At 40.3% G+C, this 11,857-nt stretch overlaps 1 protein-coding gene across 2 annotated transcripts in view; it reads left to right on the top strand.

Annotated features, from left to right (window-relative positions):
• Positions 1 to 5,871: 5,871 nt before the first annotated feature.
• lamc3 (laminin, gamma 3) overlaps positions 5,872 to 11,857 on the top strand; it is a 71,666-nt gene continuing 65,680 nt past the window's right edge. The window contains exon 1 of one of the 2 annotated variants that reach the window (XR_014124843.1): positions 5,872 to 6,782. Coding sequence is in view for 1 of the 2 variants with exons in the window: in XM_027004143.3 (XP_026859944.2) it covers positions 6,416 to 6,782 (367 nt within the window). In the remaining variant the exon portion in view is untranslated. The remainder of the gene's footprint in view (positions 6,783 to 11,857) is intronic. The other variant, XM_027004143.3, reaches the window with a different exon arrangement.

Raw genomic sequence — 11,857 nt, 5'->3', positions numbered from 1 at the left:
TTCCCCGTATGTCCCTCATGCCTTATGGAACATGAGGTTTGTCTATAAAGTCGTGACATGTTGCTACAGTCCTTTGACTGTTGACAAAGAAAGGTCCAAACCAATCTCCTTTGTTTTCCCTTTTCCCTCTTTCATCACCCCTGCCCTGCTGCAGAATTGAGCTGACCAAGGGCTAAATATTACAATTCCCTGAGCAGCGCAGCACTCTGTCCATGTGCTCTTAAACAAGAGTCTAATGACTAGGCAGCAGCGCCATTTATTTCCCATGGCATTCTCCAATGGACCTCTCCAAGTGCTTATCACCACTTTACACTGCCTGCAATCCTGCGGCCCACACAGTCTTCTGCTCCCTTCCTCCCTCGTTCAATGAACAACGTTATTTGAGAAGAGTATTGGCAAGATATGGTCCGAGGTAACCATGGTTCAAATGTATCTATTTTTCAGAGCTTCTTTGCTTGGGTGATGTTGGAACCGTTCTAATTATTGCTATTTAAGGGCTTACTGTGATAACAGGTGCAACAGGATTCTGGGATCTAAATGTGCTCGTGATACACTCAGTGCTCAGCATGTTATTGCTTTTTTTTTGTGATTGCTTGTTAAGGACGTGTAATCTGATGACATGGGTATCCAAGTGTGGCTTGTTTTTGTTTTTGTGTGCATATGCATATATGTGTGTAGTAATTACTCATTAAACAGGTTTGTTCACAGAGCCACTTTATCCATTTTGTATACACCTGAATATTGCAGTTTTCCATGAGTAGAGATTATTAATTTAATTATTAGTGAACAATTTATACATAACACTTTAAATATCATGGTTGCTAAGAAATCCTTTTATATCTATTTTTGTTTGTATTATTTTTGCACCATTTAAAAACACAAACTGTCCATTATATTGTGGGAACATTTAGTTATTGGTCTAATATTATAAATTGTTCAAAAACACTAGTAACAATTTCGCCCCTTCTGGTATGGTGGCTTTCTTGGTTTGTTTCTAGTCTTCGCCCCGTCTTGTGATCCCCAACCTTCATTGTTTTCACCTGTGTTTTGTTTCCCCTATATATATATATATATATATAAGGGAGAGATAACACATGACAGAAACCAACCAAAACAAACACAGTCACATGACCTGGTAGCACCTGAGACCGAAACTGACACTGAGCCGCATTTTCTTTCTTCTATAAAATTTAGTTTTCAGAGATATAACACTATACAAAGTTTTCTTACAACAGTGACTTCTAACACTTTAACACTGTACAACCTTGTAGCGGTGAACATAGAAAGGACATGTCCATGGTTAAAAATGTCACTAATCAAAACATGGTCCTATACCATTGCCCCAAACCTTCTTGAAGTGTATCTCATTAAACACCAATTAGTCAGCGGCTGCACTTTTGAACACATACTGAACTCCACATTAACAATTCAAGTCTTTAGTATCTTCTGATGTGATGCATGCATTCAGCATAGGATCAACAGTACAGGAGCAGTATTTGCATGTGTTTGTGTGTTTGTGTGTATATCATGTTATCTCAAGACTAAGCATCATTTCAGTTAGCTTTCATTTTCCTGTTGACCCAAGACTATACACAGGCAATTGAACAGCAGAGATGTTTTCATATCAGATTACATCTCAGGGCAGGACCCTTGCTAATTCTGATGGTGGCGCACAAAGTTTAATTAAGGCATTACATTAGTTAGTGAGTTTGAATATAACGTAACAGCAGTATGGAGCATATTTACCCACACATACCCCAGAAGGCTCTGTATTTTTGAATTTGTTTGTCTTTCCATTTGTTTGCCTAACTTTTCTCCCAAGCACACTGTTGCACTGTTTCCCCTTTAGTATTCATTCCAATCTCTAAGCCTCCACCGGACTGACTTTCCTAGTTCTCACCCGTACTCCACCTCTCCTCATCCCTCTCTATACGTCTGGACATTTCATTTGTCAGGAACCTCCAAGGCCTTGTTTGAACCCTCTACGCCCCGCCCCCCCCCACCCGCCATATGTGACAGTGTAGTAGTATGATTAATACCCTCTACTGAAAGTACACACATACACACAGAATTGTTCTCATCTCTGTACTCGTTTTTGAATTTCATATGGACAGAGGCTCTTATCCATATATCACAGGCTTCATTAGGCACTCAGTATGTGTGTGTGTGTGTGTGTGTGTGTGTATGTGTGTGTGTGTGTGTGTGTGTGTGTGTGTGTGAGGGAGGGAGGGGGTTAGCAGGTTGAAGTGTGCATGGTTCATTTCCTTTTAATAATATGAAGATATGAAGTTTTAAAACATGTTTAACGTTTGCCATTCATCTTTTAGCAAAATGACCACTATTAAGTGAATTATCCTTACACAAACCCCAGAGAGACACAGAGAAAGATACAGAGAGTGTGAGTGTAGAACTTGTGTATGTTTGCCAAAGATCAAAAGGATCCAAGTGATTATTCCTCTGACATACAGCAATAATGTAATACAAGTGTTTACAAATCTAGTGTTAGTACACATAGCCACACGCCAATAAGAACTCAATCTTGTGACTCTGAAAAACAAGGCCTCTGGGTTTCTTTGGGTTTTTTTACACAAGTAAAACATTATATCTACAGTTTTCAAAAAAAATAAATATAACCTGTTTCCTGGAAGTAGAGTAGTATTTTTCTGGAGCTCAGTAGAGTCTTCAGTTGATACGCTGAGCTGACAGGGCCATTTAATCCATGACGAGACATTATTTGAGTTCACAAAAACAGCACAGAAACTGCAGAAAGCAAGCATGCTAAGGGCTTGCTTAACACCGTCGTAGTAATCTTCATTTTTGAGTGTTTTTACTAAAATTATTTTTAGTCTTGGTCTGATCTGCATCTTGAAGTTGAGGAATTTGGTTCTTGAGTCGAGTATGGCTCTTTTGTGAGTGGTCTCACACACATGTGCTCACCCACACACACACACACACACATGCACACACATATACACAGAGATTATTCTGACCACCTCAGCAGTGCTAAGCCATGCGCACTCAATTACTGGGTGGCTAAATTAAAAATGTGCAAATTGCAGCATAAATCTGGGAATGCGGGATGAATATGGAAGCTGAAGGAGGAACATTTTAATGAAGGCATTTATGCCTGGTAATGATTGTCCCTCTATCCACCCTTCAGCTTAATCAACTACCAGATAATGTTGAGAGAAAGAAAGAGAGAGAAAGTAAAAACATGTGGAGAGTTGCATCTTTATTTTATACAGTGTAATTTTAAAAAAGATCCAGCAGATTAAACACAAAACACAAAACACAAAAGATGAAAATGCCTGCCAATTCCAGAGCCTTCAGTGAGGAGCTCCATGATTTGCTAGTATATTAAATTCCACTTTCTTCATATACCCAGTCTGAGAGGTAATGCCAGACTACTCAAAGCCAGGGAGTATATTGCTTAGATGTGCATTTTCAGTTATTTTTGCATTTGTACTGTAAAATGCAAAAAGAATATGCAAAGGTTATAGATGAATTATTATAGTTTTATAATGTTTTGATTGATTGCTTTTACTTTTATTGGCACAAGACATGTCAGTGGTAGTTGTATCCAGTGAATCATGATATTATTTAATTCTGTTGCAGCAAAAGTCACATAAACATACAATATATACAATAAACATATACAATAAACAATATACAATATACAACATTTGATATAGGAGAATCATGTAAAATTACACAGGAATTTCCATTGTGTCTCCTTATAAATGGTGGAAATACTACAGACACACTTTAATGATGTACACTACTAAGAATAATTCAGTAACCTTATTGCAATAGGAAAAAAATCTGTTCTTAAAGCTGTTCCTAGAACTCTGGAAATGTCCTAGAAGGTGATGTGTGTGGTGTGTGTGTGTGTGTGTGTGTGTGTGTGTGTGTGTGTGTGTGTGTGTGTGTGTGTGTGTGTGTGTGTGTGTGAAACAACAAGCTTAATTTGTGGTGATGGCCAGTTGTGTAAAATTGTGAAATGGCTGAGTTCAGGAAGTCCATCTGCTTCAGCAGTGACTCTTTCAAATGAATTGGAGCAGGTAGTGAAGTGATTCAGCGCAGTCAAGGACTCACTGTGCCCAAAATCACCTTCTGGTATAACACACGTGAGGAAAAAAAACTAATTATGTTCTCTTCAAATGTACATGCACTTTTAAGATTTTCATGATCATGTGGCATATGTTTTCATGAAAGTGTGAAGAAAGTGTGTCTGTGTAATTCATTTTTTTGTAAGTAATTGATAAACATCAACCTATATATATTTTTTTGAATAAATAAATAAATTTCCTATGTCCATTTGTGTCTGTTTGTATTAGAGATGGATAGGCAGTCAGTGACACGCAGGCAAAGCGAAACGGAGCTCATAATTTGTCTCTCACTTTCAACATGAGCTCAGACCCATGCACTCTTCTCAGCCACAGCGAACATTTAGCAGATCCCCCAGTGAGATGCCAGCCCATTCATCTTGAAACCGATGTGAAGACATACCCCCCACACCGCAACCCCAATCCCCACCGCCCCCTGGGGCTTCAGGTCTGTCTAATGCAGAGGCTCGGCTGGACTGCCCATCTATTCTGCATGCTTCAGCGCATTATGGGAAATATCAAGCTTTGATATAATTGTAAGCTTTGGACATGCTAAAAGGCAGTCATGAAATGCAATTAGCATGCACCCTGCATATACACATTGTGTTATTATGGGATTCTACCTAGCAGAGACTGTACCCAAAAGTGCTCGAACCCTTTAAAATACAAACACAAAATGGAAGAATGACCCTTGAAAATCCTACTCAAGTATGTTCTTTTCTGCTATAAAATGTGTTCCTTTAAATGTACTATGACTGAAGCAATAATATACATATTATGTTTGGCATTTGACAATTTTTCTTGTTGATTAACAGTTACAGTTACAAATGTATCATTATGTGCTGACACATAACTTAAGCAAACCAAGCCAATGTCTCATGATCATTCAAATTCTTGTGCTACCAAATTATTGAAATTAGTAAACAGTATAACCATCAGCAGAAAAGACTTGTCACAATGACAGGCCCTTGGTGAACAAATGTCAGCACACTCTCAATGGGAACTGGTCTTTTTGTGAACCTTTCCTTGTTCTCCTTTATTCAAGACATCTACCTTTCAACCAAAATGCCATTGTCTTATGAGATATACATCATGATGTTGCCTGAAGGGTCCATTCATTTATTAATCTGGCAGGCAAAAGACTTTGGCCCACACACTTGCCATCCTCAGTCTTGTCTCAGACACTGCTCACTCAGCACATTGGTTCATTTCCCCTACTCCCACTCACCTGATTCAGCTTGTGTGGTGATCCGTAATTCTTTATTGATTTGAATTAGATTTATTAGGAAAAGTGGAATAAAATGTGCAAAAAAAAAAGAAAAAATACATTAAAAGTGTGAGACTGGAACTGCAGCAGTTTGTGTTACATTTTTAGCATTGCGTACGCTTCATATCGAGTGCATGCACTTGGGGCCAATGAAATGAGTAATGTCAAATTGCACTTGTTTAAATAACAAATATAGCAGAAGATAATGTTAATGTTGTGAATTTTAAATTTTTAATTACTTTCCATATGTGAAGATATGCAGCACTCACAGTGCAGCTGCAATACCAGTCTGTCCCAAAAGGGGGTGCCAATGTCCCTAACCCTAAGCTCTCCATTTCCCTTCATACTCCACCTCTGCTTTTATCCTTAGCTTGCACCTCCCTCTGTTACTCTGCCTTTTCCCTTTCCTTCCTGTGTGTGTGTGTGTGTGTGTGTGTGTGTGTGTGTGTGTGTGTGTGTGTGTGTGTGTGTGTGTGTGTGTGTGTGTGTGTGTGTGTGTGCGTGCATGCGTGTGGGTGTGTAGCAGAGTGGGTGGGTGTGCATGCATGTGTTCCACACAACTTTTTAGAGAGAAACACATGTTCAAGGTCTGCAGACTGTGACAAGGAGGGACCACTCCACATGAGAGCAGAAAGAAGCATTTAGAACTTTTTTACATCTTTCTGTTCCTTTTTTATGTATGTGAATGTGTGGGAATACTGCTGTGTGCTGAAGGGTCTGTGGTTCGTGGACTGCATGGTACTCATCATTGTGTGTACCACCTAGGACTGCAGGGAGGGACGAAGAATCTGGGTGAAGTAAACCTGCTCTCATCATTCAATGGAACATTTAGCCTGAACTGTGAAGCATGTGTACACATGCATCTAAATGTGTCTTTGTGTCTCAAAAAACATGCTGTATTTAATCAGAAGTTTATTTTCATATATTTGAGATTGAACTTGTGTCTGGAGGCACCCTTCATTACTAGGTCTTTTGTTCTTTGCGCCTGCTCTGTCCACTAAAGTCGCTTGTTAGCTTGCTCAGCCGCTTTTGTGCAGAAAGGATGCATTTGCGTGTCCTCTCCCTCCTCTTTCTGCTCTTCATCTCATACCCCTGTGTCTTTGCTGGGATGGACTCCTGTCACGACGAGCATGGCACACCAAGCCTCTGCATGCCCAAGTTCGAGAATGCGGCGTTCAACCGCACCGTGACTGTTTCGAACACTTGCGGCTCACCGCCTGAGGACTACTGCATGCAGACGGGCTCCACGCGCTTATGCCATCACTGCAATGCTTGGGACCCCGAGACCAGCCGCAATGCCACCTACCTGACGGACTTCCACACTGACGAGGAACCAACCTGGTGGCAAAGCCAGTCCATGTTCTATGGGGTGCAGTACCCCAACTCTATCAACCTGACCCTTCACTTAGGTAAGAGTTTCTGAGAACTGTGGATGCTTCTTATGTTATCCTCTTACCCCAAACAAAGGAAACAATTTGCAAGAACCCCCAAATATGTCTGTTCCTATAAACATGTAAACATCCTATTCAAATGTTGAAAGGATTGAAGCCATGGATCAGTTTAGTTTTTAAAGACCAATGCTCAAATTGGACAAATTCAAATGCAGAAATTGTTTTGATGTCTCTGAAAAAAAAGATGTTAACAAAGTTAAGTTCTCTACAGCTTGACAATATAACTTTCTTATGTGACCAAATTTGAAGCAGGGCATAAAGCAGTTAAGTTATACATTTCACCAGCTAAACCTTTAGGCATTGCAACTGCTCAACCAATTTTACAATGACTCCAAACATCTTAATTAACCTAACTGAAAGCATAGAGTTTGGAGCAATGTGTCTGCATGTCAAGAGTTCTATATCCATCTGTTCCGATCAAAGTGCCCGCAAGTATTAGAAAAGCACTCAGGGGAAAAAAACATATTGAGTTCTATGAGATGACTGACATGGTTACTAAAAACACCCTCTTTATCAGTGAAGATGAAGCAGACACATATAAAGCAGAATGTCGGTTCACCTCAGTGCTGGTTAAGCACAGAGAAGAACATCTACATTCTTTAAATCACAAGATGCTTCAGAGCATTAAAAAAGCCTTTTACCTTAAAGATAACAAGACTTGTCTATCTATCAAGCTATACTGTAAAAAGCAAAGTGTGTGAGCAAACACTTGCCATGCAATAGTCAATGTAAAACTGTGGTTTGCAAAAGATAACAATATAGTGAAGTTTCAAACTTGTATCCCCTCACCACATCGTTGCAAACTTGCCTGAATGATTGCAACCTTGTTCATGGAACCATTAGCGTTCAAAGGGTCTTTTTCCGACTGAAAGCGTTAAGTGGTTGGAGCATAAAAATGCATGGTGATCACAAATGTGCCTGTCCAACGGGAACATGGGAAAATAGCCAAGGTCTTGAAAAGGACTGTGTGGCAATAATTCCACTGTTTATTGCATACTTGTTAGGCAGTGGGCTGCAATAGCGAGTGTCAAGCCCACTTGACCCCTGTGTGGTAGGGGTATGTTAAATCTGTCTGTTCATTTGGCAAACGTTGCTTTGTGATTGTATTTTTTATATTCTTTTTTTCACTGCTCTAGTGTGCCCAGGTCAGGCTAAAACTTAGAAATGTATAATAAACAAATACAGATTTGAACAAAATAAAAATCCCAATTGACCTTAGCGATGTATATTGTGAAAATATATATTTGGTAGCACAACTTCAAATATGTGTCTAGAATGTCTCCATTATTAATCTGTTTCTCTCCCATTGATTTAGACAGTCAGCTCATCTGCCAGTTTCATTAACCAATACACTTGAAAACACATGCCCAAATTTCCCCTCATGTATCTTCACAGGATAACAAGTCAGGGATGGGGGCCGACACCTTCGTACGGTCTTTAAGGCTTCCCCATCTGTCAGAGGCAAAGAGTGCACATCACTCTCCAGGACTTCTGCAGTCACCTCTGAAATTCTGCTGGTTGGAAGTCGGAGATGTGTTTCAGCAGCACACGGAAAAGGGTTTGGAAGGAGACAGAGGGGAGAATGATAGCATTAAATGTCATCTGTTTGAAAAGAGAAGAGCTAAATAACATAGTTCTAGCTGGAATATTGTGTAGCAGGGAGCTGTTATTGATTTGAGCAGGACTGAGTGGAATGACAGCTCAGGGGCTGTGAGCCAAACAGGAAACCAAAAGAGAAAGCCTTCCACCCATCTGTCTCTCTCTCTTTCTCTCTTACCCTCTCTCTCTCTCTCTTTATCCCTTTCTCTCTCATGGCTGGTTTTACTTTTCTCTGATCCCCAGATGGGTTGCTGTTGGGGGTCTATGTTCAGGGCTCTCTAGCTTCCAAACCAAACAAACTACATCCTAGGCACGAGCACACACACACACACACACACACACACACAGAGAGAGAGAGAGAAAGAATGTGTGTGTGTGTGTGTGTGTGTGTGTGTGTGTGTGTGTGTGTGTGTGTGTGTGTGGGCGTGGGAGTGAGCGAGGGAGTGAGTGAGGGAGTGGTAAATAAAACACTATGAGGAAGAAGACAAAACACAAAACTCAGCAGAGGTCTGGTGGCAGAGAATTCAGGTCAGGTCTTTCCCACACATGCACACACACACAAAAGCAAGCACACAGACTTTCAAAGGAAGGTTCGCCCATCTGGTCTTCATTGAGGTTTTCCTTCAACAACATTCTAGGAGCCAATATGAGAGGCAGATGCCATGTGGGGCTTTTTAAGATTTTCAGTCAAAGACTAAGGACAACATTATGCAATCCACGCAAAGTGAGATGGTCTCCAGCCACCAGTGTCTGATTCACCAGCATTTGATCTGTAGATACTGCTGAATGGCCAAGCATATGCAGCAGTTCTGCTTGTGGCCAGTTAATTACTTTATGTCTGGTTCTACTTGTTTGTTTGTCTGTCTGTCTGTTCACCATTTCCATCTCTGTAGCCACAGATATAATGTTCTAGTTTCACATGGATCTTGGACATTTCGATATATATGGTGATTGAATTGCTTAGCAACCTGAGACTGCCCAAACCTGAGAGATGGGAATGAGATGCTATCAGAATACCTGCACTTTCTGCTTATGTATTCCCTTTGGCTTTAGACATAAACAGTATTAGTTGCCTGAGCGCGTCATCTGTAAATATTGAGTCTGGTCAAATGTTACACACACACACACACACACACACACACACACACACACACACACACACACACACACACACACACACTAGATACTTCACACACATGGTCAGTTTAGTCTGCTTGTTGTGTTTGGAACAAACAAGGGTTATTCTTTCTAGTGAAGCTCCATACACTGCTAACTGCAAAACATTCCAACACACCCACCCTACCTGAAGCTACAGAAGTGGCCCATGCTGACAGCTTCTTCATCACAGTGATAAATCTGCACTCTTCCAATTCATCCCATTCTCTCCTTTTGTTCTTCTCTAGTCAGGCTGAATATCTTGTAGCCCAAGATAAAATGATGCCTGTGTGTGATTGCAGCTCTCTGTGAGCGTGTGTGTGCATGAGTTTGTGTGTATGCATGTACAAAGAAAAGCTTGGACTCAAAAAAGCTTGGACTCAAAAAAGTTTGGACTCAAAGTGTTTTCAAACGAATGCCAAAGTCGGCCAGGGGATGGGAAGAGGGATCACAGATCAAGGGTGTCCCTTTATGACGCTCTCCTGCAATTAAACAAAAGTTTGGTTGTATATGCTGAAGTTTGACAGTGCCCAAGAATGAGTAGAAAGAGTCATTAAATGCACTCACTACCCTCCAAGTTCCAATTACTTCCAAACAGCAATTAAGTTTAGCCTTATCCAGGTCTACTTTTTGGAGAAAAAAAACACATCTTCTGAAAGAAACAGAGAGATAAAGAGAGCTAGAGAGAGATCTAAGTAAAACCGTTAAATATGAATTGAGCATATTATTTCCATCATGGAGTATTAGCTCTCTTCTTTGGACAGGCTTGGAAATCCACTCTGCTTTTTTCTCCAGCAGTCCAGCTGACTCTTGATCACTTTCAGTGGCTCTGCCCACCTGCTGCTCTTACCCTTTTGCCAGTCAATCACGTCCCTCCTTCCTTTATCATATATACATATAATAGGTTCAAAGCTGTTGTAGTCAAACCTTCACATCTGTCAAGAGTAGGACGAAGCCCGACAGCCTAAAGTAGTCGGCAGTATTACTAAAGCCTGTTTCTCTGATTTTGAAGTAGCTACTTCTTGAGAGTACCATGTACACGTTGATCACAGTGGTGATGCAAAGTGGGTGCTATATTGGATGTTCAGCAGGGCTCCTTCCTGTCAACTGTTTCGCGTTGAGTGACAGACCAGGCTTCAGCAGGAGGCAGCACTGAACTTCACTCGCATGGTGTAGTTTCATGGCCCCTGCTGGAAGGTGGGGTTACCTTGGCCTACAGTTCCCATAATTCCATTGGATGCACTATTATGTCTGTGCTCCTCACCAACTCATGATGGAAGGTGGTAGCGCCGTCCTCATTTACCATCCTCCCAGCCAGACATGGAAACAGGAGACAACCATGTTTAAATATCTTACGATCCGTACATGGTAAACAGTAACCTCCAGCAGAGGGACAATAAACTGAGACTTATGACATGTGCCATGCAACTCATGAAAGATTAAGAAGTGCAGATGTTCTATAAATCTTTTAAGAGATTTCTTCACAGGGTGCCTGGTCTGTTCTTTCAGACTTTTAGATTAAGGGGCTGAATAAATCATGTGAGGTTGTGAGATCATGTGAGATTGCCTTAGTTGGTGCATTCAGAAATACTCTGGTTGCTTTCAGAAGGACATATCTAAAGGAGATATTAGTAGTATCTAAAGAAATTAAACCTGACAATTCCAAAAGGCCAAAATAGTTCAAAGCTATTTGTCATACCATTGAGACTTTATTTGCAGTCCCACGGTAAACTATTTTCCCCGTCCAAGCCTCAGTTGTGCTGAGGGTAAGACTTAGAGAGTATTTTATCTACTCTCTAAGTGTTCCATAAGAAGGCCTTTATTGTGTTTCACTGAGTCTGAAATTGTTTTCATTAGGTCTGGAATTGAAAGTTTGTTCTTCTAGCCACTTCACAAGGCATCAATAACATTTTGAAAAACTCAAAAACATTCTTAATTTTACTGTATTTATTAATATTGTATATAAATGTACACTTTATCTTAGAATTATTTATGCTAATATTTTATTATTTATTATTATTATTATAACATTAATATATATTTATGTTTCATTGTTTTTTTTTCATGCAAGCAAACATTTATGGCCTAGAAAAATCCCTAATAATTTCAGGCATGACAAGGAATTGTGACACTTCAGCGTGGCTCAGGATCTCTCATTCCATCTCATTCTCATAAACCTGAATACAATCTTTCAGGTACCTCTGTTCACATCGTGAGCATGTGTGTGTGTGTGTGTGTGTGTGTGTGTGTGTGTGCGTGTCATTTTGTGTGACCATGTA

Source organism: Electrophorus electricus, chromosome 8 (assembly GCF_041902795.1).
Source record: "Electrophorus electricus isolate QZ-2024a chromosome 8, ASM4190279v1, whole genome shotgun sequence".
Taxonomy (NCBI): Eukaryota; Metazoa; Chordata; class Actinopteri; order Gymnotiformes; family Gymnotidae; genus Electrophorus; species Electrophorus electricus.
The sequence above is the reverse complement of the archived record's forward strand: the minus strand, read 5'-3'. Positions and strand labels throughout refer to the sequence as shown.